Genomic DNA, 27,967 nt, shown 5'->3' with positions numbered 1-27,967 from the left:
TAAACAACTTTCTAATTTACTTCTGTTATCTAATTCATTTAATTCTCTTGGTATCATTTGTTGAAGGAGCCGCAATGCACTACTGGTTTCTAACAACATATGGGTGAGCCAATGACAATCTGCATATATATGCAGCCATCGATCAACAGCTAGAACCTAGGTTCTTTGCTGCTCCTGAGCTTACATAGATAAACCTTTCAGCAAAGGATAACAATAGAAGGAGGCAAATTAAATAATAGATAATAACATTTTAAACAACTTTCAAATTTACTTCTATCTGAATCATAAAAGAAAAAAAAATGGGTTTCTATGTCCATTTAAGTTCTTTTTGGACTAAGTCTATCTCCTTAGCTGTCTCATCAACTAGATGTTGTCTATGCGAGATAAGTAAGTCTATTAGTTTAAAAGAACAAGATAGTCTTCATCAAGAATAGAAAACCACTTTTCTAATAAGGCATTATTATTTTTAAAGGAGCAATTTTTGAACACTCTCTTTGATCACTGTTTTTTTCTCTTTATACTTTTTTAAAGTATCAAGATCCCACCAGTGTCTATGCTCTGTCTTGAGCAGGTCCTACAATTTAGAAAATAGGCTCCCAATTGATTTATTGCCACTAAGATTAACCTGATCTTTTTTAGTGGGATAGCCTCCTGGAGGAACTTTCCAATACAGATAACATGATAAACAACAAGATAAAAAAACAAAAAAGGAAAATAAGCTGCTCCCCCCCAATTGAATATATCAATCTCACTATATAAAAGAAAAACAGAGTGGGCGCTATGCAAGAAAGGAAAAATGCAGGTACTGTTATACATATACCAATAAACCAAAGATATTACAATAGTCCTCAGCAGGAACAGGTGGTTTGCACCAACAGTGAAGTCATATAAATCCTCCCTAGGAGATAAGATGATGGTGGCTGCTCTCCTCACAGGAATCTCCAGAAGGTACTATAAAGTAGAAAACATAGTGGGGCGCCTCATGTGTAGATCACCAAACACAGTTCCAAGCAGTGAAAATGATCTAGCCAAAAGGGTACTCACATTTTCTCTTCGATACAAGAATATAAACGCTCAGTTTGCATCAATTCCAAATTAAACTGAAATGTTTTCACTACAATTTAACTTGCTTTTGTCTATATTTTAGTATATATTACTTCTCTGTTAGTTAAACTATGCGTATTGTGAATTTTGAGCAAACTTCACCTGCATACAATCGGCAAGACAAATCAGTGAGACTTGCTTGTTTAAATTACTTAAAAAATTTCACAAGACTTGTGAGAGGGTTTCAGACATAGGGGTCAATTTATTAAAACCCGGGCAGACATATTTCGTTAAAGCGAATCATGTCCGCCCTGCACCGCTAACAAGAAATGCTTGTGCAATGTCGCCCCCTGCACATCCGCGGCCAATCAGCAGCTAGCAGCCGGTGTCAATCATAAGGAGCAGCGGTATTGCAACCGCTGCTTCTTAACCCTTTGAGTGCTAAGCACTTTCCCACCTGGGTGCTAAGCTGATTTGAGGGTTTTTTAATTTTTTTAAAAAAATCCCCCCCCCCCCCCCAGATCCCCTTTCCAACGGTGGGTCTTGGGGGCCTGTAGTTGCCTAGATGCCTGAGATACAGGCTTCTAAGCAGCATGCTCCCTTTCCCTATACTTGTTGTCTTTTTTTAATAAAGTTGCGCGGTGATGTTATCACGTCATTGCGCGTGACGTCACCATGCAAAATGTGAAGCCCCGGCGATGCCTGTCACTATACAGACCCGATCGCCGGGGTAGGAGGAGGTGGGAGCCCCCAGATCTCCCTCAAGGTGGGAGAGTGCTAGCTACGGCTCTGAGCCGTCATTGGCACCTGAATGGGAAACTCTGCGGCGGCTCCTACTTTTTTAAACTGTCAGTTTACAATGGAGAAAATACAAAGTGGAATGTAATTTTTAAAAGCTACACTGAAATATACAAAGTATGATTCTAAGTTATTAAAGTAACAGACACTTTGAAAGCATAATCAAAATGTGTAAAATCACTGTTAGATCAAAATTTTTATTATTAAATAACAAATGAAAATGTGCAAAGCTTAAATGCAATAATACTGAAAGGACACAATGTGAAATGTATAGTAATATAAAAAGCAACGCAGAAAGTAAGTATGCATTTACCAAAATAATAAAACTTTTGTGAATTAATTGCATGGAAAATGGTCATTTTTATTTAAAAGAAATATTATAGTGCCTTTTTGTTTAAACAAAGGTGCTGGTACTCATTAGTTATTGTTTGATATATTGTGCTCAGTATATGTATTTATGTGTATATATGTGTTGTATTTATATTTTTGTTTTGTTTTTGCTTTTAGACCTAGCTGCTATTCCTGACTTTCAGTCTGGTGCTATGGAAAATTGGGGCCTAACTACATACAGAGAATCTGCATTGCTTTATGATCCTAAGCGATCATCTGCATCCAGCAAACTTTGGGTTACTATGGTTATTGCTCATGAGCTGGCTCACCAGGTTGGTAACAAATAATAAAGGAGTTTACAGAATATATAAAACTAGTTCACCCAGACAAATGCAACTAATACATTTATATTTTACTAGGCGATAAGCCTGCCCAAAGGGCAGTCTTTTTTTAAATAAATACAAACCCCAAAGGTAATATTACAAAAAATAAAAAAAATTAACATTACAGAAAAAAATAAACAAAGCTATCCAAAATAAAATATTTAAACCTAAACTAATATCCCTATAAAAATAAAATGCTAAACTACCAATAGCCCTTTCAAAGGGCCTTTTGTAGGGAATTGCCCTAAGTTAAACAGCTCTTTTTCCTAAAAATTTTTACCAATTACCCCCTAACAGTAACCCCCACCCACCCAACCAACCCCCCAACACAAAAAAAAACTGTCTAAAAAAAACCTAAGCTACCCATTGCCCCACAAGGGGCATTTGTATGGGCTATGCCCTTAAAAGGGCAATCGGCTCTTTAGTACCCATTAAATTTTTTTAAAAAGCCCTAATCTAAAAAAAAACACACCCAAAAAACAAAACAAAAAAAGTCTAACCCTGAAATAGGTACTCACAGTTCCTGAAGTCCGACGGTGAAGGTCTTCTTCCAGACGGCTCCATCACCTTCTGTCCTCATCCGAAGCGAAGGTGGTGCGTAGAGGTCTTTCCCGATGTGCGGATCCGGAGCGACGGTCCTCAGCGGCGTGGAGGCTCCTCTTTATCCTATCTCGTCGTACACTAAAAATTTAATGGAAGGTACCGCATTCAAATTGCAATACCTTGCATTCCTATTGGTTGACATTTTCAAATCGGCAAATAGGATTAGAGCTACTGAAATCCTATTGGCTGTTCAAATCAGCCAATAAGATTTCAGTAGCTTTCATCTATTGACTGATTTCAAAATTTCAGCCAATAGGAATGCAAGGTACCCCAATAAAAATGGGGTGCCTTGCATTCAATCTTCAGTGTGCAGCGGACAATCGCATAAAGAAGAGCCTCCACGCCACTGAGAACCGCCGCTCCAGATCCTCGCATTGGGGAAGCCAGCTCCGCACCTCCGCACCGCCTTCGTTCCTGAAGTCAGGCGAGTACCTATTTGGGGCTTAGTTTTGAGGGGTTTTTTGTGTTTTTTTTTTGGGGTGGCTTTTTATTTTAGATTAGGGTTTTTGGGCTGAAAAAGAGCTGAATGCCCTTTTAAAGGGACATTAAACACTTTCACCTAGATTACGAGTTTTGCGTTAGGAGGGGTGCGGTGCTAACGAGCAGTTTAAGCTCACCGCTCACTTACAAACAACGCTGGTATTACAGGTTTTTTTAAACCCGACGTTAGCCACAAAAAAGTGATCGGAGAGCAAAATTTAGCTCCACATCTCACTGTAATACCAGCGCTGCTTACGGTAGCGGTGAGCTGGCAAAACGTGCTCGTGCACGATTTCCCCATAGGAATCAATGGGGGAGAGCCGGCTGGAAAAAAAACTAACACCTGCAAAAAAGCAGCGTCCAGCTCCTAACGCAGCCCCATTGATTCCTATGGAGAAAGAAAATGTATGTCTACACCTAACACCCTAACATGAACCCCGAGTCTAAACACCCCTAATCTTACACTTATTAACCCCTAATCCGCCGCCCCAACATCGCAGACACCTACATTATATTATTAACCCCTAATCTGCCGTTCCGGACACCGCCGCCACCTACATTATACTTATTAACCCCTAATCTGCCGCCCCCAACGTCGCCGCCACTATAATAAATATATTAACCCTAAAATAGTCTAACCCTAACTTAAATATAATTTTAAATAAATCTAAATAAAATAAATATCATTAACTAAATTATTCCTATTTAAAACTAAATACCTATAAAATAAACCCTAAGCTAGCTACAATATAACTAATAGTTACATTGTAGCTATCTTAGGTTTTATTTTTATTTTACAGGCAAGTTTGTATTTATTTTAACTAGGTACAATAGTTATTAAATAGTTATTAACTATTTAATAACTTTCTAGCTAAAATAAGTACAAATTTACCTGTAAAATAAACCCTAACCTAAGTTACAATTACACCTAACACTACACTATAATTAAATAAATTACCTAAACTAACTACAATTAAATTAAATAAACTAAAGTACGGAAAAAAAACCCCACTAAATTACAAAAAATAATAAAATAATTACAATTTTTTAAACTAAATACACCTTATCTAACCCCCTAATAAAATAAAAAAGCCCCCCAAAATCATAAAAAGCCCTACTCTATACTAAATTACAAATAGCCCTTTACAGGGCCTTTTGCGGGGCATTGCCCCAAAGTAATCAGCTCTTTTACCTGTAAAAAAAAATACAATACCCCCCCCCCAACATTAAAACCCACCCAATCCCCCCTTAATAAAACCTAACACTAACCCGTGAAGATCACCCTACCTTAAGACGTCTTCACCCAACCGTCAGAAGTGGTCCTGCAGAGAGGCAGAAGTCTTCATCCGATCCGGGCAGAAGAGGACCTCCAGACGGGCAGAAGTCTTCATCCAGACGGCATCTTCTATCTTCATCCATCCGGAGCGGAGCGGGTCCATCTTCAAGCCGGCCGACGCGGAGCATCCTCTTCCAACGACATTAAAATGAAGAATGAAGGTTCCTTTAAATGACGTCATCCAAGATGGCGTCCCTTGAATTCCGATTGGCTGATAGGATTCTATCAGCCAATCGGAATTAAGATAGGAAAAATCCTATTGGCTGATGCAATCAGCCAATAGGATTGAGCTTACATTCTATTGGCTGATTGGAACAGCCAATAGAATGCAAGCTCAATCCTATTGGCTCATTGGATCAGCCAATAGGATTGAACTTCAATCCTATTGGCTCATTGCATCAGCCAATAAGATTTTTCCTACCTTAATTCCGATTGGCTGATAGAATCCTATCAGCCAATCGGAATTCAAGGGACGCCATCTTGGATGACGTCATTTAAAGGAACCTTCATTCTTCATTTGGATGTCGTTGGAAGAGGATGCTCCACGTCGGCTGGCTTGAAGATGGACCCGCTCCGGATGGATGAAGATAGAAGATGCCGCCTGGATGAAGACTTCTGCCCATCTGGAGGTCCTCTTCTGCCCGGATCGGATGAAGACTTCGGCCCCTCTGGAGGACCACTTCTGCTCGGTTGGGTGAAGACGTCTCAAGGTAGGGTGATCTTCAAGGGGTTAGTATAAGGTTTTATTAAGGGAGGATTGGGTGGGTTTTAGAGTAGGGTTGGGTGTGTGGGTGGTGGCTTTTAATGTTGGGGGGGGTATTGTATTTTTTTCTACAGGTAAAAGAGCTGATTACTTTGGGGCAATGCCCCGCAAAAGGCCCTTTTAAGGGCTATTTGTAATTTAGTATAGGGTAGGGCTTTTTATTATTTTGGGGGGCTTTTTTATTTTATTAGGGGGATTAGATTAGGTGTAATTAGTTTTAAAAAAATTTATTATTTTATTATTTTTTGTAATTTAGTTTTTTTTTCCGTACTTTAGTTTATTTAATTTTATTTAATTGTAGTTAGTTTAGGTAATTAATTTAATGATAGTGTAGTGTTAGGTGTAATTGTAACTTAGGTTAGGGTTTATTTTACAGGTAAATTTGTATTTATTTTAGCTAGGTAGTTATTAAATAGTTAATAACTATTTAATAACTATTGTACCTAGTTAAAATAAATACAAAGTTGCCTGTAAAATAAAAATAAACCCTGAGATAGCTACAATGTAACTATTAGTTATATTGTAGCTAGCTTAGGGTTTATTTTATAGGTAAGTATTTAGTTTTAAATAGGAATAATTTATTTAATAATAGTAATTTTATTTAGATTTATTTTAAATTATATTTAAGTTAGGGGGGGTTAGATTTAGGGTTAGACTTAGGTTTAGGGGTTAATAACTTTAATATAGTGGCAGCGACGTTGTGGGCGGCATGTTAGGGGTTAATAAATGTAGTTAGGTGTCGGCGATGTTAGGGACGACAGATTAGGGGTTAATAAAATGTAACTAGTGTTTGCGAGGCGGGAGTGCGGCGGATTAGGGGTTAATATATTTATTACAGTGGCGGCGATGTCTGGTCGGCAGATTAGGTGTTAAAAAATGTATTTAAGTGTTTGCTATGTGGGATTGGCTTCGGTTTAGGGGTTAATAGGTAGTTTATGGGTGTTAGTGTACTTTTTAGCACTTTAGTTAAGAGTTTTATGTTACGGCGTTAGCCCATAAAACTCTTAACTACTGACTTTTAAATGCGGTAGTAGTCTTGACAGGAGAGGGTCTACCGGTCATTTCTTCCAAGACTCGTAATACCGGCGTTAGGAAAATCCAACTGAAAATATAGGATACGCAATTGACGTAAAGGGATTTGGGGTATGCTCGAGTCGCGGAAGAAAAGTGAGCGGTACACCTGTACCTGCCAGACTCGTAATACCAGCGGGCGTTAAAAAGCAGTGTTGGGACCTCTCAACGCTGCTTTTTAAGGCTAACGCAAGACTCGTAATTTAGCCATTTGAGATGGTAATATAAAATAAGTCGTATATATAAAAAAACTCGGCAATATACTTTTATTATTTAATTTGTCCCCTTTTCCTGTAATTCCAATCTGAAATTGTAAATTTTTTAATTCCTGTTAGAAATGGAAGTGCAGAACACTGTTATATTCCACATAGCCATTGGCTGCACACTCTAGTGACCTATTTATAACTGTCTCTAATAGGCCACAGCAGAGAAAGTAAGCTAAGTTACAACATGGCAGCTTCCCTTGTTTTATAGACACAAAAAATTTAAACCTATTTTGTCAATATGTAAGGGCTATTGGTAGTTTAGTTTAGATTAGGGGGTATTTTTATTTTGGGGTGGCTTTTTTATTTTCATAGGGGTATTAGATTAGGTTAAAAAAAATGTATTTTTGATAATTTTGTTTATTTTTTTTCTGTAATTTTAGACTTTTTATTTTTTGTAATTTTTAGATAATTTTTTTGTAATTTAATGTTAGGTTTTATTTTTAAATTAATGTTAGGATTTTTTATTTTAATTGTAACTTAGTATTTTTTTATTTTATGTAATTGGGGTTAATTTAGGGGGTGTTAGGTTAGGGGGCTTAGTAATTAAATTAGTTATTTACGATGTGGAGGGTTGGCGGTTTAGGGGTTAATAGGTTAGTTAGGTTTATTGCGATGTGGGGGGTTGGTGGTTTATGGGGTTAATATTTTAATTGTTATTTGCGTTGTTTAATTTGCACATTAGGGGTTAATTACTTTATTATTTTGCTTTGTGGGGGTTGGCGGTTTAGGTGTTTGTTAAAGGGACAGTAAACACCAGAATTTTTGTTGTTTAAAAAGGTAGATAATCCCTTTATTACCCATTCCCCAATTTTGCATAACCAACACAGTTCTAATAATATACTTTTTACCTCTGTGATTACCTTGTATCTATGGCTCTGCAAACTGCCCCCTTATTTCAGTTCTTTTGACAGACTTGCATTTTTAGCCAATCAGTGCTTGCTCCTAGGAGCTTCACGTGCCTGAGCTCAATGTCATCTATATGAAACACATGAACTAATGCCCTCTAGTGGTGAAAAACTGTCAAAATGCTTTTAGATTAGAGGTGGCCTTCAAGGTTTAAGAAATTAGCATATATACTGTACCTCCTAGATTTAGCTTTCAACTAAGAATGCCAAGAGAAAAAAAGGAAAATTGGTAATAAAAGTAAATTGGAAAGTTGTTTAGAATTACATGCCCTATTTAAATCATGAAAGTTTTTTTTTTACTTGACTGTCCCTTTAATATTTCTTGCGGGTGCTTAGGAGTTTTGTTTTTTTGTTAATACTTTGTGCGGGCAGTTAGTTTTTTTTTATTTCATGCGGGCGGTTACGTGTTTTTTGTTATTTCGTGCGGGCGGTTATGTGTTTTTTGTTATTTCGTGCGGGCGGTTACATGTTTTTTCGTTAATATTTCGTGCGGTTGCGTGTTTTTTTTTTCTTAATGCTTCGTTTGCCTACGCTGCATCCAGGTGGATTCTTTTGGTTGTGCCCGCAGCCAATATTCTTTTAGCTGCGCGCACAGCCAACATTCCGTTGAGGATGCGTGCGCAACTGACGAAGGCGACGTACGCGTTACAAACGCGATTATAGTATAGATCTTAAGTTTTTGTTGTTTTGTTTGTTTTTGCATTGAATTCACACTGCAGTTAGTAACTGGGCTGCTTCACCCTCTCTTTTTTTTGAAATTCCTCAACTGCTCCTTTGAGTGCAACAGCCATTTTTCAAATGTCTTATTACTAAAGGGTAAGATCTTTTTTTATTAATTATTATTTCTGGGCTAGATTTTTATGCAGTGCTTTATTATTAATTACTATTACACAAGGTGGTTTTCCCTTTAATACTTATTGCCCAAGGCTGTCTGTCTCATATGTCTCAGTTACATTGTTTCCAAACATTCTATTTACAGTAAAAAAAAAAAAAGATTTCTCTCTTTGTGTATTCTTTCATGGAGCATACTGAAATTTAGCCCCACTAACTTTACATTATCCTTTTGAGGGTAGATCCACTGATAAAAAAAAATAAATTTCTATTTTGCATTATTGGTACCAGTTCATCTTTGCAATTCCTGAATGGATAACATTAGGCATCTAACAGTCTAAGCTGCTCTTCCGCTAAACGAATCTGTCCTTCCTCTGTTTCCTCAATACAAGTGAGTGCTTTAGATTTTGCTCCATGATTTAAAGGTTTGTGCAGTCTGTAGTTGTGGCAGCTATGTCTCCTCCAAGTAAAAAGTTATATGTCTTAAAGTCATCTTAAAGCTACATTATCAGCTTCTTCTGCATCATCAGAGATCAGAACACCTTAGGATGCCCTTATAGTTTTCAGACTAAGACACCTGAGGTTGTTTTCTGAAGGTGACATGTTGTTGTTCTTGTTCTTGTTTTGTTCTTTTTTTTTTTTTTTTTTAAAGATGATCAGGAGTTTTTTTTTACGGATCAAAACACATAGTTTACCTCTTTTGTGTTTGAGCTTGAACATTTTAGTTCTTTGTTTAAAGAGGTTTTTTGTACTTTAGGCTTCTAAGACCCTAAATCATCTGAAGAAAAACTTCCCAAATAAATGGATTTAATTTTTATACCTTATGCTAAGTCACAGGAGTTTTTTTTCCTGTTCCTGAAGCTCTTATTAAAATAATTTTCAGAGAGTTAACCAAGCCTGGTCTTCTCTTTTAATCCGTCCTCTAAATTCAATGTTTCCTTTACAGGCTGCTAATGTAGAGTCTTAGGAAACTTTTCAAGTGGTGGATGGTGCTTTTTGCTTTAGCCAACACACTACTATTCCCTTAGTGAATAGTACATTTTTTAGGAACCACATGGACAGGAAATTGGTAATCTTTCATCAAAAGGCCTTTTTCAGCAAACATTGCTTCTGTTGCAGTTGTGTCTGCTCTAGTGTTGCAATCTGTCTGAGCAAATCTCAGACACTATCGATGAAGATTTTCAAAATTGTTTGAAATTTCTAAAGTCGACTAATGCACTTATTTGTGATTCCATTGTTGACAAAATGTTATTTTATTTAAGTATATGACTTTAGCAGTGCTGACCAAAAGGGCTTGGTCTTGACGTTATCATTTCCACTGTGTATTGAGGAAAAATACATTTTCTAGTCTAAGGCAAAATCCTTTTTATCAGGGTAGGAACCAAAAATCGTCCTCCTCCTTAAAATGATCTGAATCTTCCAGATCTTCCTGGAAGTTTAATCCAGTTGGAACAAGGCCGAGCATTCTATGAGCCATCTTCTTCTAATGAATTTAGCAGGAATGTTTGGCCTCAATTTAGATTATTTTCTGGTAGGGGGCAGTTTACACCTTTTTATTCAAAATAGTAATAATCTGGACAATTCTACCACTTATTCAACAGGATCAATTTATGTCAATGTTTTAATTTGAATTATGCCTTTCTTCCTATTCCTAGACGAACTACAGCTTCTAGATTTGCTTTTCAGGCAACCTTTTTCAGTTTGTGGCTCTTCTGTTTGGTCTACAGCTCCCAGAATTTTTAAGAAGGTCCTAGGAACTCTGTCTGTAATAAGTACTCATGTAGTTCAGTGGCTCTAAGTGGGCAACATAATGGTTCAGGCTCCATTTTTTTCCTTCAGCTGTATTTCATACCAACATTCTACTGTTTTCTTTGAATACATGGTTGGAGAGTTAATTTAAGAGCTTATCAAGAGTCTCTTTTCTAGGGCTTATATTAGACTCTGCAGCTTTCTCTATTGCATCAGGGATCAGTTACTAAGTTACAGCCAATTTTGTTTACAAATGCACTAAATTTCCAACCCATCTGTAGCTCAATGTATGAAAGTGTTAGGTCTATTGATTGCAGCATTAGATGTTCTTCCTTTTGCATGGTTTCATATTTGCATGCTTTGACAATGGTAAAAAAATTATTCACTCCGTTATCTCATAGAATCCTATGGGATTCTTCAGTGAGGCAATCTCTGCCTGTGGATATATTTCCAAAATATTTTTATGGGGGCATCCTTTATTCCCCGAACTTGGAAAGTGTCTGCAGACACCGTTCTCTGGTGGGGTTCACTGTGGAGGTCCAGGAAAGCACAGGGAGTTTGGTTTCCTTTGGAGTCAAGGTTACCAATAATTATCTTTAAGTCCCTTCAAAGCATTCCTCTTCTGAAGGGAGAAGCGTTATCAGAGTTTTAATTCAGACTATATTACAGCTGTATCTTAAGTTATATCCTTCATCAAGGATGAACATGCAGTTTCTTAGCAATAATTTATGAAGTCTCAGTTTTTTGATTGGACACAGAAAATGTTTCTATACTTCACATCCCAGGTAGGAAACCATGGCAGATTACCCTAGTAGGTAATCCCTTCAACAGGAATGTTTTCTCCTTCAAGTAGTTTTCTACTAGATTAGGAAACAATGTGGTATCCAAGAGATAGAAATGATGACTTCTGTTTCAGAGAGTCACAGTTCAAAATGAATGGAGCATTCATTAATCTTAATGCACCAGTCAGGCCCCACAGAAATTGGGTTTGTGAATCTGATTCAGATGGCAAGCTTTCTCCAGTCATCAAGATATCGAGTCTCGCATGTTGATGGATTAGAGATTATACTTTTTTTTTTTTTTATAGCCGAGGTTTAATTGATGCTGTAACACTTTATTTCAGGTCATAAAGTAAAATTTCTCAAAGGATTTGGAAAGTTGTTTATTTTCTGCTTTTGAAAAACAGGGTTTTAGCTGGCATTCTTTTAGAATTCCAAGAATTCTTCTTATTGCAAGTCGATTTGGGTAATGACTTATCTTCTAACTCTTTAAAGAGACATATCTCTGCTTTTTCTGTTTCATACTACAGGACAATTGTAGTCTTGACATGCTTAGTCAGGATATATCAAGTGTCTAAACCAAGTTCTCTATGGTCTGATCATTAAAGTACAAGGTTCCCATCAACCAGTCAAACACAATGTGACCCATTTATGCTATTGTATATTTGAGAATTTTAGACCCCTTTTAATCTATAGGTAAGAAAATCTTTACACAACTGATAGGTTGATTTTTGTTATTCCATGTGAAATTGGTCAATATAATTGTGATAGTTTGGATGTCTGTTTGTGTTAACAGGGTCAGAAGCATTTGATGTGGATAAAGTAGTTTTTGCAAAGCCATAATTTTTACCAAGCCAATCCGGCCTGACAAAGAAACTGGTACTTTAGATCACCCAGTCAACATATTACGCAGTTGTTTAATTACAGGTGTTATGTTAAGGTGATAAATCAAGGTGTGCAGACGAATAGCCTGATATTTAAAAGAGTTGATATTAACTTTCATTTTATTTTAAGGTTCATATATATCAAAGAATAATTAGCTCTATTATTACGGTAAATCAATTCAGATTTGTCTAGATTTATTTTATATCCTGATATTTTCCTAAACTGTTCAAATAGAGGAACAAGCCTGGGGACTGTACAGTCTGTATTTGGTAAATATAATAATAGATCATCGGCGTAAAGAGAAAGAGATGTTGAAAATGGTTACCGATCTTAATACCCTCTAATGTGTCTCTGATATAAATATCCAGAGGCTGAAGCAAATATATACAGTCCAGCAGCAAAGCAATATAGAGGTGCACGCTGTAAGGGACCATTGACCCAGTCCCCACTTATCCAACAAATATCCAAAGACAGCAGCACTTCTTGAAAATAATAAAGTTGCATTTATCTTCCTGCAGAAGAGCAATGTCAGTATGAAGTCATTTGGGATGCTGTAGTACGATGCTACATTTTGCCGGGGAGGTGATACCCCCCATGTTCCATGAAACAATCTTAATGGAGTAGGCCTTAAAGTGCAGTGGAGAAAGTAATGTCTGACGGGTAAATGATTTGATTTTGACCAAATATGTGAGATTGAAGGCTGTCTACAAATATGTTGATGGGGTAGACTCAACATTTAGCGTGAGGGAAGTAGCAAGAAAAGTGTGGTATTTTCCCTATCAAAGCAAGCAAAAAAGTAAACTTACAGTCCGGAGCATAAAAAAGCAGAAATTGGGGGGCGGAGCCAACAGCCATACTGGGTAGACGTGTTTCTGAGAGCTCCTGCAAAAATCTACCTAATATAATGATAAATTGGGTCCAATCTTCTATAATTTGCTCCAAAACTGACCCTGAACCTGCAGGACTATCTTTATATTATTAGTAGACCTCCTAACTTTACTTTTATACCAGTTTCTCCCTCTGGCCGACAGTACCAGTTAGGAAACACCTAGGTCTCTGTGGCCTACTAAAGTTATGGCTTCCAGTATGGAGGAGGTCTCTTCAGATATCCACGAGGCTCTGCGGCAGCTAAGTTTACAAATATCAGCCGTCTTTCAGGATATATCAGACAGCTTAAGGATTGTCATGGAGCGACAGGAGAAACAGCTGCAAACCGGGCTGTGTATTCTAAAGCTTCCGATGTGCATAGAACAACCCCTTCTACGTGTGGAACAGGCAGTGGGGACTACGGCTGTTCCTATTGCTGAAATACTCAGTGTCCCTGTGGGACCCACTCTACTCTGCAACGGCCCTGCACCAGAGGGGCTAAAAACTATGTACAAGTCTGCACAGAGGGATCCCCTCGTGGGGCCTAGACGACGGGGCATATCCCTCATGTTCTGGAGTCAGGAGGAACCTTTGCCGTTAGCGCGCAGAATCGCAATCAGGGTCACTTTACCTGCGAGTGAGAGAGTAATCCCCACAGAGCGCTTGGATCGCATTGGGGTCTCACGGGACTATAACTGCTCCAACCACCCAGAAATGCTCACCTCGGGACATCACGGAAGGTCCGGCTCTCTGCCTCCGTATAAGAGAAAATTAGGAGTATACATTTCTAAGTCAATGCGAGACATCTGTCCAGCAGCAGGATCACAGATTTGCCTAGATGGGGTCTGTACTTTTGCCCAACACCCTTTTCCTGCTTATATTGCTTTATCTCCCAGCTGCTGTTGCCCTAATGCAGTTGGAATAGGTTAAAACAGCAGGGATCGCTGAAGTGTGTGAGAGACAATTCCCCAGTGTATTTGAGACTCTCCTCTGCTAAACTTTATAACTATAGACTTACAGTTTGCCCTTAGTCTGTTTTATATTTATGATCTGAGGTTTACTTGTTATATTTTGCACTTAACGCTGAGTAGCTATATAGTTAAATATTAATAGATCTTTGATGATGTGTGGGAAAGCTCATAGCAATATACTTTATGTCACCCATATTCCACTTTGATATATTAGAATTAATACACTTTGTTCTTGGTCAGTAGCACATACATTCATGTAAAATATGTATTTGTACATTTACATGTCGTGACCTGTGCTTGAGAGTGAAAGGAGGAAAGAGACAGGGGGTTGGGCGTTATATGATTCCTGCATTATTGAGATTATAGACACGCATGATATTAACACCCACCTTATATGTCATACAACTAATTGTCTCCAGGCATGGTTTATTATGGATTCACTAACAATTTATATATTGATTATGTATTCTGTGTATGTGAGACACATCAGCTGGTTTATGTATGTTAATGGCCTCTCTCAGATGTGACTTCTATGTTTAAGATAGTGTGTTTATGATTATGATTATTCACACTTCTCATTAGTCATTACCACTATCCTAAAAGGGCACTGTGAGCTATCTCCTTATTAGATTGCTTCATCAAATCCTTTGTGGGCATTATATTTCTGTATTTAGCATATGGAGTAGCTGTCTGGCTGTCTGCGGCCGGGGCAGACTAGACAGTCTCAACTACTATGTGTTACACATCTCCATATAGATTGGACACTTCTATGTGCCTTTAACCTTGCATATGTCCATTACTCATGGGGCGAATGGTAAGTTAGCTAATACAGGCTCATATATTCCATATGTCCCAATGGATTATGAACGGCTCTACTCTCCCTCTCTCTGCTGATGGGAGCGGGAAATACTCTGATATGGTAATCACAGAGAAAACTTGCCCTTAACTCTATGAATTACAATATTTATTGTCACTTCAATTCTAGCCTAGATACAAACCCACCTACACTGCTGGTGCCCTGTAGCTCCATCTTAGTTTAGACTGGCATAGCCTGCATAATTGTTATTGTTAATGTGAAGTTCCTATAATTATTGAATACTCTATAATATAAACCCATGTCTTCCTCCCCACTCATAAGCCAACAGGAGCTGTAAAGCCAACAGGCCCAAATGTTAAGTGACCATATACCACTTAAGCTTTTTTACCCCCAGGACTCTACGATATGGTCTTCCCTGTCGTCCTTTCACATAGCTCCGCCCCTCCCATATATTTAGCTATCGTCCACCCCTATTTCAGGGGGACAAACAAGCGGTATTTATCCGCTATTGATATTATACTGTTATAAATTGCTCTTATCTTTCTGTCTACAAAGAAAATGAGGCAACTTGTCCTCCACTTACGTACATTCAGTAGGAGCAACTTGTCGTGACATCCTATAATTTGTCCATTTCCAGATAATTAATACATCCATTCTATAATTAATATACCATCCTATAAGAAGTATAAGATTTCTAGGCTGTTTAAATTCTATCACTTGGTTATGCGTTTATATAAGGAACAAAAAGAAAAAAGAGGTAATGCTTGATTATATGTCTCTGATTTTGTCTTTGCATACACTGCCCTTCATTTTCATTATGTTCTTTTGGGGAGATACATGTCTGATATCTGAATTAAGATTTCTTTATTCTTTTATATGAAAAGGTTTTATTGTTTAATGGATAAACAATGTCTTGTATGCAAAATCTACCAAAGTAATGCAAAAAGTATATTCTGTGTATGTAATTTCTTTTTCTCGTATTGCCTCAATAAAAATCTTTGATTCAAAAAAAAAAAAAAAAAAAGCAGAAATTTGTCACCTCCAAAATCTACTACTGCGCTATGCATCCATGTAAGAGTAAAATACAAAAATACACAATAACTTAATAAGTGAGCAAATTAACCATATGTGCAAGAACCATATCCTTGGAAACTTTGATTTGTATAGGCTAGTTTAGAAAGGGAAATAGTTATATAATACTTGAGAATCAACCTTGGCCATATTGATCTTCTGAATTGAGTTATTCTTCCAGAGATTGAGTGTTGAGAAAAAAATTAGGGCCAGCGAGAGTTACTAGCCGCAATTTTGCAGGATAAAGCAAGAAGACCTGTCTGCCTTGACTGTTGAGTTTAGTGCAGAATGGCACAAGGCCCTTCCTTTTACTGGGATTTCCTGCCGATAGGTCCTAGAAGAGAAGTTTCTTATGCATGTCATAAGAAAGGTCTTTTTGACTTTATATGCTCACTGAACAGCGACTTTCTCTTGATAAGTTCAACAATTTAAAGATAAGTTGTCGGGATCTCTGGTTAGGTCTGGACCATTTCTATGAGTCCTCTGAACATCCAGAGGTAAAGTATCTGGGGTTCATCTGCAGTAATCTTGGAAGTGTTAGTGCAGTGAACTCTAGTAAAACTTTATTTTTAAGGGATTTGGGAACCCCCACCACCGTTAAGTTGTTATTGTGTGATCTATTTTCTAGATCACCCAGCTTTTCTTGCAGAATGGCATTTTGCATTTTCATGCCTTTGGAGAGAGATTAAAGATACACAGCAGATGACTTCTATGTCAGAAATCCTTTGTTCTCCCTGTTGCAGGCAAGATTTTTGCTGGCGTATCTTGCTGGTAAGTGTGTCCATTCTAGCCTGCAAAGTTTCAATTTTTGGCAAAAAGAAGGCTTTCAGCGCCTGTTGTAAGGATTCTTTGTCTGGAGGAGTTGGTTCACAGTGAAGTTTTTCTAGATGTCTCTGTTTCCTGTCCACCTGTTATAATTTTATTGACATAGTGGTTGCAGGTGAAGAAGAAACCGCTTTGAAGTATTTATAAACTTTATTAGAGAGTATAAAGAAAAAAGACCTGTTGATGGATAGTATAATAAAATAGCACACAGTTACTTGAACAGAGAAGCATAAAAATATAACAGAGAATACAAATAACTGGGAGCTGCTGATGAATTCAAATCAGAGGGTCTGACATCACTCCCAAGACGTGTTCTCCGGGTCTAGGGCTATCACTGCTTAGAAGCCGCCAACTCAGAAAAATAATGTTGCCTTTGTAAGTAATAAGTTACAGGTTTAGATGACAAACTGTGGTGAGAGAATTTAGCAAAGTCCTGACTACTTCTTTAAAGTACCACAAGATGGCAGGAGAGGACAGGATAAGGTACTACAATGCTGAGGGAAATAATGAAGATCCTCAGTGTTGGTAGAAACACACGGCTAGATTACTAGTTGTGCGTTAGAGTAAAAAAGCAGCGTTAAGAGGTCCTAACGCTGCTTTTTTTACGCCCGCTGATATTACGAGTCTTGAAGGTTTAGGGTCACCGCACACTTCTTTGGCCTTACCGCAAAACGACTTACGTAAACTTCGTAAAGTCTTTTTTCTATGGGACTTCCATAGCGCCGGTATTACGAGTCTGTCCTGGGAGGCCAAAAAGTGAGCGGTACACCCTCTCCTGTCAAGAGTCCTACCGCATTTAAAAGTCAGTAGTTATGAGTTTTACACTACAACGCTGTAGCATAAAACTCATAACTAAAGTGCTAAAAAGTACACTAACACCCATAAACTACCTATTAACCACTAAACCGAGGCCCTCCCGCATCGCAAACACTATAATAAAAATTTTAACCCCTAATCTGCCGCTACGGACACCGCCACCACCTACATTATATTTATGAACCCCTAATCTGCTGCCCCCAACATCGCCGACACCTACATTATATTTATTACCCCTAATCTGCCGTCCCCAATGTCGCCGCCACCTACCTACACTTATTAACCCCTAATCTGCCGCCCCCAACGTCGCCGCCACTATGATAAACATATTAACCGCTAAACCGCCGCACTCCCGCCTCGCAAACATTAGTTAAATATTATTAACCCCTAATCTGCCGTCCCTAACATCGCCGCCACCTACCTACATTTATTAACCCCTACTCTGCCGCCCCCACCTACCTACATTTATTAACCCCTAATCTGCCGTCCCCAACGTCGCCACTATACTCAATGTATTAACCCCTAAATCTAAGTCTAACCCTAACCCTAACACCCCCTAACTTAAATATAATTAAAATAAATCTAAATAAAATTACTATAATTAACAACATTATTCCTATTTAAAACTAAATACAGGTAGCCCTCAGTTTACGCCGGGGTTAGGTTCCAGAAGGAATGGTTGTAAATCGAAACCGTTGTAAATTGAAACCCAGTTTATAATCTAAGTAAATGGGAAGTGAGGGAGTTAGGTTCCAGGCCCCTCTCAAAATTGTCATAAGTAACATCTAATACATTATTTTTAAAGCTTTGAAATGAAGACTTTAAATGCTAAACAGCATTATAAACCTAATAAAATATTCACACAACACAGAATATATAATTAAACTAAGTTAATTGAACAAAAACATTTGCTAAACAGCATTATAATCCTAATAAAATATTCACACAACACAGACTTTACTTGCATTTTTCTGCAAACAGTTCTTTCTATGCATTCCTTACTGGACTGATTTATAGACAGGAAGATCTTGTTCCTTTGAAATCTGCTCGATAGCTCAGGTCTAGTTAAACTGATTAATTTCAGCTTGCTTGGCTTGCATATCTTTGCTGCAACACAAGCGGACAGTTCCACCTACTGGGTATTTTAATCAATACACTGCTTCTCAATGCTTTTCAATAGCAGTCACATGACTGAAAAAAAAGGTTGTTATTCTGAAACGGCGCAAATTGAACCGTTGTAAACCGAGGGCCACCTGTACTTACCTATAAAATAAACCCTAAGCTAGCTACAATATAACTAATAGTTACATTGTATCTATCTTAGGGTTTATCTTTATTTTACAGGCAAGTTTGTATTTATTTTAACTAGGTAGAATAGTTGCTAAATAGTTATTAACTATTTAATAGCTACCAAGCTAAAATAAATACAAAAGTACCTGTAAAATAAAACCTAAGTTACACTAACACCTAACACTACACTATAATTAAATAAATTAACTAAATTAAATACAATTACCTAAATTAAATTAAATTAGCTAAAGTACAAAAAAAAAACCAAATACTAAATTACAGAAAATAATAAACAAATTACAGATATTTAAACTAATTAACCTAATCTAATAGACCTATCAAAATAAAAAAAGCCCCCCCCCCCAAAAAAAAAAAAACCCTAGCCTAAACTAAACTACCAATAGCCCTTAAAAGGGCCTTTTGCGGGGCATTGCCCCAAAGTAATCGGCTCTTTTACCTGAAAAAATAAATACAAACAACCCATCCAACAGTAAAACCCACCACCCACACAACCAACCCCCCAAATAAAATACTATCTAAAAAAAAAAACTAAACTCCCCATTGCCCTGAAAAGGGCATTTGGATCGGCATGCCCTTAAAAGGGCAGTTAGCTCTTTTGCAAGCCCAAACCCTAACCTAAAAATAAAACCCACCCAATACACCCTTAAAAAAAACCTAACACTAACCCCCTGAAGATCGACTTACCTGGAGAAGTCTTCATCCAAGCCGGGCCAAAGTCCTCAACGAAGCCGGGAGAAGTCTTCATCCAAGACGGGCAGAAGTCTTCATCCAGACGGCATCTTCTATCTTCATCCATCCGTCGCGGAGCGGGTCCATCTTCAAGACATCCGACGCGGAGCATCCTCTTCATCCGACGACTAAAGATGAATGAAGGTACCTTTAAGTGACGTCATCCAAGATGGCGTCCCTTCAATTCCGATTGGCTGATAGAATTCTATTAGCCAATCGGAATTAAGGTAGAAAAAATCCTATTGGCTGATGCAATCAGCCAATAGGATTGAAGTTCAATCCTATTGGCTGATCCAATCAGCCAATAGGATTGAGCTCAATCCTATTGGCTGATTGGATCAGATTTTTTCTACCTTAATTCCGATTGGCTGATAGAATTCTATCAGCCAATCGGAATCTAAGGGACGCCATCATGGGTGACGTCACTTAAAGGTACCTTCATTCATCTTTAGTCTTTTCAGGGCAATGGGGAGCTTAGGTTTTTTTAGATAGTATTTTATTTGGGGGGTTGGTTGTGTGGGTGGTGGGTTTTACTGTTGGGGGGGTTGTTTGTATTTTTTTCAGGTAAAAGAGCTTATTACTTTGGGGCAATGCCCCGCAAAAGGCCCTTTTAAGGGCTATTGGTAGTTTAGTTTAGGCTAGGGTTTTTTTTTATTTTGGGGGGGCTTTTTTATTTTGATAGGGCTATTAGATTAGGTGTAATTAGTTTAAATATCTTGTAATTTGTTTATTATTTTCTGTAATTTAGTGTTGTGTTTTTTTTTTTTTTTACTTTAGCTAATTTTAATTGATTTAATTGTTGTTAATTTAGTTAATTGTATTTAATTATAGTGTAGTGTTAGGTGTTAGTGTAACTTAGGTTAGGTTTTATTTTACAGGTAAATTTGTCTTTATTTTAACTAGGTAGTTATTAAATAGTTAATAACTATTTAATAACTATTCTACCTAGTTAAAATAAATACAAACTTGCCTGTAAAATAAAAATAAACCCTAAGCTAGCTACAATGTAACTATTAGTTATATTGTAGCTAGCTTAGGGTTTATTTTATAGGTAAGTATTTAATTTTAAATAGGAATAATGTAGTTAATGATAGTAATTTTCTTTAGATTTATTTTAATTATATTTAAGTTAGGGGGTGTTAGGGTTAGTGTTAGACTTAGATTTAGGGGTTAATACATTTAGTATAGTGGCGGCGACGTTGGGGGCGGCAGATTAGGGGTTAATAAGTGTAGGTAGGTGGCGGCTACATTGGGGGCGGCAGATTAGGGGTTAATAAATATAATATAGGTGTCAGCGATGTTGGGGGCAGCAGATTAGGGGTTCATAAATATAATGTAGGTAGCGGCGGTGTCCGGAGCGGCAGATTAGGGGTTAATAAGTGTAAGATTAGGGGTGTTTAGACTCGGGGTTCATGTTAGGGTGTTAGGTGTAAACATAAATTTTATTTTCCCATAGGAATCAATGGGGCTGCGTTACTGAGTTTTACGCTGCTTTTTGGCAGGTGTTAGACTTTTTCTCAGCCGGCTCTCCCCGTTGATTCCTATGGAGAAATCGTGCACAAGCACGTACGACCAGCTCACCGCTGGTATTGGAGTGCGGTAATGAGCAAAATTTTGCTCAACGCTCACTTATTGTCTTTTAACGCCGGGTTTCTGAAAACTCGTAATACCAGCGCTGCATGTAAGTGAGCGGTGAGACAAAACTGCTCGTTAGCACCGCATAGCCTCTAACGCAAAACTCGTAATCTAGGCCACAGTGTGAATTATGAGAGTTAATAGCTGGTTTATAAAAATGTATTATAGGCTACTGATAGTACTCAGTTAAAGGATATTCAGTAGTAAAGACCAGATGTGAGGTCTGTTAACTGCATAAACTGTTGTTAATCACCTGTCCTCTCACACCAGGTAAGGGTCAAATATAAGTGGAGCATATTAAAGGGGCAGCCTACTCCAGAATTTGTATTGTTTAAAAAGATAGATAACCCCTTTATTACCCATTTCCCAAACACACATGAACTAGCACTGTCCAGCTATGAATAACTTTCGTAATGCACTGAAATTAGAGACGGCCTTCAAGGACTTATAAGAAGCAAATTTGATGATAAAAGTAAACTGGAAAGTTGTTTAAAATGTATACCTCTCATCATTGGTTTACCAATGTGTTCAGCTAGTTCCCAGCACTACTACTCATTCAACAAAGGAAACCAAAAGAATGAAGCAAAATTGATAATAGAAGTACATTTGAAAGTTGTTTAAAATTGTATGCTCTATCTGAACTTATTAATGAAAAATGTTGTGTTTCATGTCCCTTTAATCAAGCTGTGTGTTGTTACAGGTACCAACAAATCCAATATAATTTCCATTTAGAGCCTCCTTGCACTTAAAATTCCATATATGTTCAATTTGGTTATTTAATATTATGTAAAATGTGAGTAATCTATAATTTATCTTAGAGTGACACTCCAGAATATTTTTTTTTCTCAGTGGTTTGGAAACCTGGTGACTATGTATTGGTGGAATGACCTATGGCTTAATGAAGGATTTGCAAAGTTTATGGAGTATATCTCTGTCCTCGATACCTATCCAGAACTACAAGTTGTAAGTTTGTTTTCCTTTCTATTGGTTAAGAGCAAGTATGTGGCATGCAGGATTAAATAGTTTAGTTTTATGATTCTTGTAGAAAATTACAGTAAATGCATACAAATGATGTTGTTAATTTGTTAAAACAACGGTTTGGTAAAATTATGCACTAATACAGTATATTAGGGATGCGCATTTGGATCTTTGGTGAGGATCTGAATACGGAAGTAAGCAGTGAATCGTATATTTTCGTAGCCAGATTTATTCTTGTAAGATCTGGATATGCAGAGATCTTAGTGTGGGGATCTTTTACAGGATTCGAATCTTCACAAAAGATCCGAATGCACATCCCTACAGTATATGAAGTGTGCAAAATAAGAGGAAAAAAATCTGAAAATGAATTACTAAGTCCGGTTGTTCAAATGTACCTGTGTTTTCAGATATCACCTATGCATTTGATACTGTAAGCTGGGAATGTAAACACTTTATGAAAGCAGTTTCTGATTTTTTTACTACACATTGGTTTTGTAAAACTATGTGAAATGAATGAATTCACCTTGTATTTGTTCTTTCCTGCTAGGAAGACTACTTCTTAAACAAATGCTTTGGGGCCATGGAAAGCGATTCATTAAATTCTTCTCATGCTATATCAACACCTGTAGAAAACCCAGCTGAAATACAAGAGATGTTTGATGATGTCTCATATGATAAGGTCATTTTTACTTAAATAAAATCTTTAAAGAATGAATATTTTTATCTTGATGTGCTTATCACCTGTATGTGTTTGTTATTTCATAGTTGATTACAATCTATCAGCAATTTGCTCACAAAATGCATTTCCATCTTTATATGGGAAGAGTCCACAGCTGCATTCCTTACTTGTGGGAAATACTGAACCTGGCCACCAGGAGGAGGCAAAGACACCCCAGCCAAAGGCTTAAATACCTCCCCCACTTCCTCATAACCCCAGTCATTCTTTGCCTTTCGTCACAGGAGGTTGACAGAGAAGTGTTAGAAGATTCGGAGTAGTCTCCTATGGAGGGTAGTACTCTCAGTGCCTCTCAGTGAGAGCATGGATGAAAGTTAGAGTCTGGAGATGCAGGGAGAGTCTTTCTGCGAAACCATCCCGACTCATATTAACAGCTCCATAGGCAATCAGCATTGACAAGTTTCGCTGCCTGCTTTCTTCACTTAAGTCAATGTCAGAAGCGATGCTACTATCGGTCACACTTGAAAAGCCGTGTTCCTGTTCCACGGCGTAGATTCTGCTAAGATCTTTTTATATTTTATACATGTATGATAACGCAAGAAGACAGGGTCACAGTGTGACTACTTTTATCTGTATAGAATCAAGGGTTAATATCTCCTTAGGGGGATTATTGAACAGGGGGTAATAATCTTATATGTTTATTTGATTTTATGCTGCTATTATGTGTGAGATGTTATGGGCTTATAGGATGTTATGGAATATACAGATTTTACTTTCACTTTGAGAGCAAAGCAGCTTACAAGCTTGGCGTGCTTTCTCATAGCAGGGACGGTCCTGCATTGCGCACCATGTGATTCATTCCCTTTTTCCTGACCGGGTGTCTATCAGAGAGGAGCCATAAATCTCTGTACTGTCTGAGTCATAGGAGATGGTGAGTGCCCCAGCCATTGGGGTATAAGGGTGCCATTTTTTTGAATAAAATAAGATGTTTTATTTCTCTAGTTCTCCGGTTATTGCACTAGCGATGGAGGATTCTGTTACTTTAGAGGGCACTCCCTCTATACCTAATGAGTAATTCCTGTTTATATGGTGAGGGGGGCCTTAGTTCCGCCCTCTCAATTATGTTCCACATGCCTTGATATTGTGATACTATCAAACATGTTTGATACCACGGGGCCGTCCACCTCTGAGGAGTTGTCGTCCAGTGAGGTGCGTACCCTACATTCTTATATCTCTACACATGCAGTTTTCCCATAGCATTGCTGATCCTCCATCTGGAGGGGGCCTTTTTTCACCAGACGTTAATGCTTTACCTCACCCTGCTAAGCGCAAGTGAAAGGTTACATATTGCAGTCCTTCCCAGAGTACATCAGATAATTTATTTGATTTAACTGAGGGTTATCCGAGGATGAAGTTCTTTCTGAGACTTCAGAGTATGATCATTTTGGGTCGGAGTCTGCTGCCTCCAAACCTCAGGCTGCGGAGGAACCAGACTTTAGTTTAGGAATTTGCGCTTTCTTCTAAAGAAAGTTTTTGGCGCATTCAGAGGTTCCAGAGGCCAAATTGCCCGTTGAACCTTTAATTCCTAAATTGGATAGAGTTTGAGGACAAGGTGGTACCTTATCCTTCCCTGCTCTTGTTAGATGGTGTACATTATTAAGAATGAATGGGACAGGATTGGATTCCTTTTCCCCCTCTTCTCCCTTTAACAAATTGACCCCGGTCCTGGAGTCTCAATGGAGATGTGAGGTTCCGTCCCTAAATTGGATGGCGTTATCTTCACCCTTGCTAAACGTACTACTATCCCGCTTGAGGATAGTTCTTCGTTTGAAGTGCCCATGGATAAAAGATGGAAACTCTGTTAAGAAAGATGTTTCAACATACAGAATAATTGTTTCAACCGGCGACAGCTGTTGCCGCAGTTACTGGAGAAACTACCTTCTGGTGTGACTCCTTATAGGATTTGATCGGGGTAGAGGAAGCCCCTCGACGTTACTCAGGAAAGATTTATGGCCTTGAGGGTTGTTAATTCTTTTATTTGTGCTGCTATTAGGCAGTTTTTTTGCTTGAATGCTATGGCTTCAGCTTTTTCTTTTCAGGCCCGTCGGGCTCTGGCTGAAGTCATGGTCTGCGGATATGACTTCTAAGTCTAGACTTCTCCGAACCTCCCTTTAAGCGAATGATTTTGTATGGTCCAGGCCAGGACTCAATTATCTCCACGGTCACAGGGGGCAAGGGTGCCCTCTTACCGCAAGTGTATATGAACTAATCTAAGCGATGATTTTCGTTCTTATAAAGCCCATGTCAGTAGTCCTCCGCTAAGCTGGAGCAAACCAAGAGCTCTTGGAAGCCGGCTCAGTCCTGGAATAAATGCAAGCAGAGCAACAAGCCTGCCGAGTCTACGTCTGCATGAATGGGCGGTCCCCAATCCTCTTCTGGATCGTGTAGAGGGGTTCAGTCGCTTGGTTCAGGGACGTGCAGGATCCATGGGTCCTGGAGGTCATAGCTCAGGGTTACAAGATAGGTTTTAAGTCTCAGCCACCCAACGGCAGATTCCTCCTGTCTTCCTGACCAGAAAGGAGGGAAGCCTTTCTGGGGTGTGTATGGGATCTGTCCTCTAGGAGTTATTGTCCCGGTGCCTATTGCAATGAGAGGTTTGGGATACTATTCAAACCTTTTCGTGGTCCCTAAGAAGGAGGGATCTTTCCATCCGATTCTGGACCTGAAATGCTTAAGCAAGTTTTTAAATGTCCCCTCGTTTAAGATGGAGACAATAAGGTCCATTCTTCTCCTCGTTTGAGAGGGGTAGTTCATGACCACGATAGATCTGAAGGATGCTCCCTTCTCATACCAATCCTCAAGGACCACTTCCAGTTCCTAAGGTTTGCATTCCTGGACCAGCACTTCCAGTTTATTGCCCTTCCGTTTGGTCTAGCTAAAGAAATTTTTCGAAGAGTGGACCATTCGGAATATCTCCTGTCTTCGATGCCATGGATGGCAGATAATCTAGAGAGAGTTCTCTTGTATCAAGTACTACGGTAGAATTCTCGGGTACTATAATAGTCTCCATAGACATGAGAATATTTCTAACAGACCAGAGACGTTGCTCTCCAGATCTCCTTAAGGCCATCTGTGGCTCGGTGTATGGAGGTGATTGGTCTCATGGTGTCCAGCTTGGACATCATTTCCTTTGCCAGGTTTCACCTCAGACTGTTACAACTGCGCACGCTGAACTAGTGGAACGGCGATCATTCGTATCTGTCGCAACAGATTTCTCTGGAGAATCGCTCTCTTGGTGGTTTTGTCTGGATCACTAGTCCTAAGGGACGTCCGTCTCAAGACCATCCTTGTGACTTGTGACTATGGTTGCGAGTCTGTCAGGATGGGGAGCTGTTTGGGGAGCCAGGAAGGCACAGGGCCTCTGGTCTCAGGAGGTAAAGCTCCCTCCTGATCTCATTTTGGATCTTCGGGCAATATACAATGCTCTAAAGACTTGGCCTCTGCTGGGTTCGTCCCAGTTAATCAGATTACAATCAAGTACTATATCTTCGGTGGCTTACATGAACTATCAGGGGGAACGAGAAGCTCCCTAGTTTTAAGGGAAGTATCTCAGATTCTGGTGTGGGGGAGACCCGCATTTGTTCGCGATCCACATTCCGGGTGTAGACAACTGGGAAGCGGATTTCCTCAGCAGACAATCCTTTCATCTGGGAGAATGGTCTCTCCATCCCGAGTGTTTGCAGAGATTTGCAAGAGGAAGATATTATAATGTCTCGATACCAAGCTTCCCAGATAGGGGTAGAGGTACAGGGATCCTCAGGCAGAGCTAACAGATGCATTAGCGGTGCCTTGGAGGTTCAATCTAATTCATCCTTTCCGACCGTTACCACTACTTCCTAGTGTGGTGACTCGAGTCAAGCAGGCGGCAGTGATACTGACTGCTCCGTCTTGGCCGCGAAGGATATGGTTCTCGGATCTAGTGGGGATGTCATCTCCTCCGTGGAAGTTACCTTGTCGCAGGGATCTGTTGACCAGGTCTCTTTGTTCATCAATGTCTATATTCTCTGAGGCTGACTGCGTGGAGATTGAACGCTTAGTCCTATACAAGAGAGGGTTTTCTGAGAGTGTTATTTTTACTCTCGTTCAAGCTCGTAAAGTGGTTGCTCGTCACATCTATCATAAGGTGTGGAGGACCTACTTATTCTGTTCTCCAGGATGAACTGGAGAAGGGCTTTTCTGCAAGTCACATGAAGAGACAGTTTTTGTTCTTGTCTGTCTTACTGCACAAGAGTTTTGCAGAGCTTCCATATGTGCAGCCATTTGTTAAGGCTCTGCTGGGATCAGACTTGTGTTTAGATCTAAGGCTCCTCCTTGGAGTTTAAATCTTGTCCTTAAGGTTTTGCAACGAGCTCCGTGGAGCCTATGCATGAAGTAGACATTAAATTGTTGTCTTGTAATGTTCTTTTTCTACTGACTATTGCTTCTGTATGTGATTGCTGCCTTGCAATGCGTCCCTCCTTATCTGCCTTTTCATGCCGATAAGGCTGTTCTATGACCCAAGTTAGGTTTTCTTCCTAAGGTTGTGTCAATTCGCAACATCAATAAAGAGATTGTGGTTTCTTTTCTTATGTCCTAATCCTTCTTCGTCGAAGGAACGTTTACAACGTATTTCTGGATGTGGTTTGTGCCTTGAAGTTCTATCTTCAGGCCACGAAGGAATTTAGACAAACCTCTTTCTCTGTTTGTTCTCTTTTCCGGGAAGCGTAGGGGTCAGAGGACCTCTTCGACTTCCTTATCTTTTTGTCTGAGGAGTGTCATCCGTTTAGCATAGAAATGGCGGGACATAAGCCCCCTTTGAGGATTACGGCTCATTCTACGAGAGCAGTGGTTTCCTTTGGGGCTTTCAAAAATGAGGCCTATATGGATCAGATTTGTAAGGCGGCTACCTGGTTCTCCTTACATACTTTTTCCAAAATTTTACAAGTTTGATGTTTTTGCTTCTGCTGAAGCAGCCTTCGGGAGAAAGGTTTTGCAGTCTGTGGGGCCCT

The 27,967-nt window shown here is 38.8% G+C and overlaps 1 protein-coding gene across 2 annotated transcripts in view; it reads left to right on the top strand.

The window, feature by feature from the left end:
- Positions 1 to 27,967, top strand: part of ERAP1 (endoplasmic reticulum aminopeptidase 1) — a 216,039-nt gene that overhangs the window by 104,297 nt on the left and 83,775 nt on the right. For both annotated transcript variants that reach the window (XM_053701510.1, XM_053701509.1), the window contains 3 exons: positions 2,350 to 2,504; positions 22,115 to 22,228; positions 22,791 to 22,922. In XM_053701510.1, the coding sequence (XP_053557485.1) occupies positions 2,350 to 2,504; positions 22,115 to 22,228; positions 22,791 to 22,922 (401 nt within the window). The remainder of the gene's footprint in view (positions 1 to 2,349; positions 2,505 to 22,114; positions 22,229 to 22,790; positions 22,923 to 27,967) is intronic.

This window comes from Bombina bombina, chromosome 2 (genome assembly GCF_027579735.1).
Source record: "Bombina bombina isolate aBomBom1 chromosome 2, aBomBom1.pri, whole genome shotgun sequence".
Classification (NCBI taxonomy): domain Eukaryota; kingdom Metazoa; phylum Chordata; class Amphibia; order Anura; family Bombinatoridae; genus Bombina; species Bombina bombina.
The sequence above is the reverse complement of the archived record's forward strand: the minus strand, read 5'-3'. Positions and strand labels throughout refer to the sequence as shown.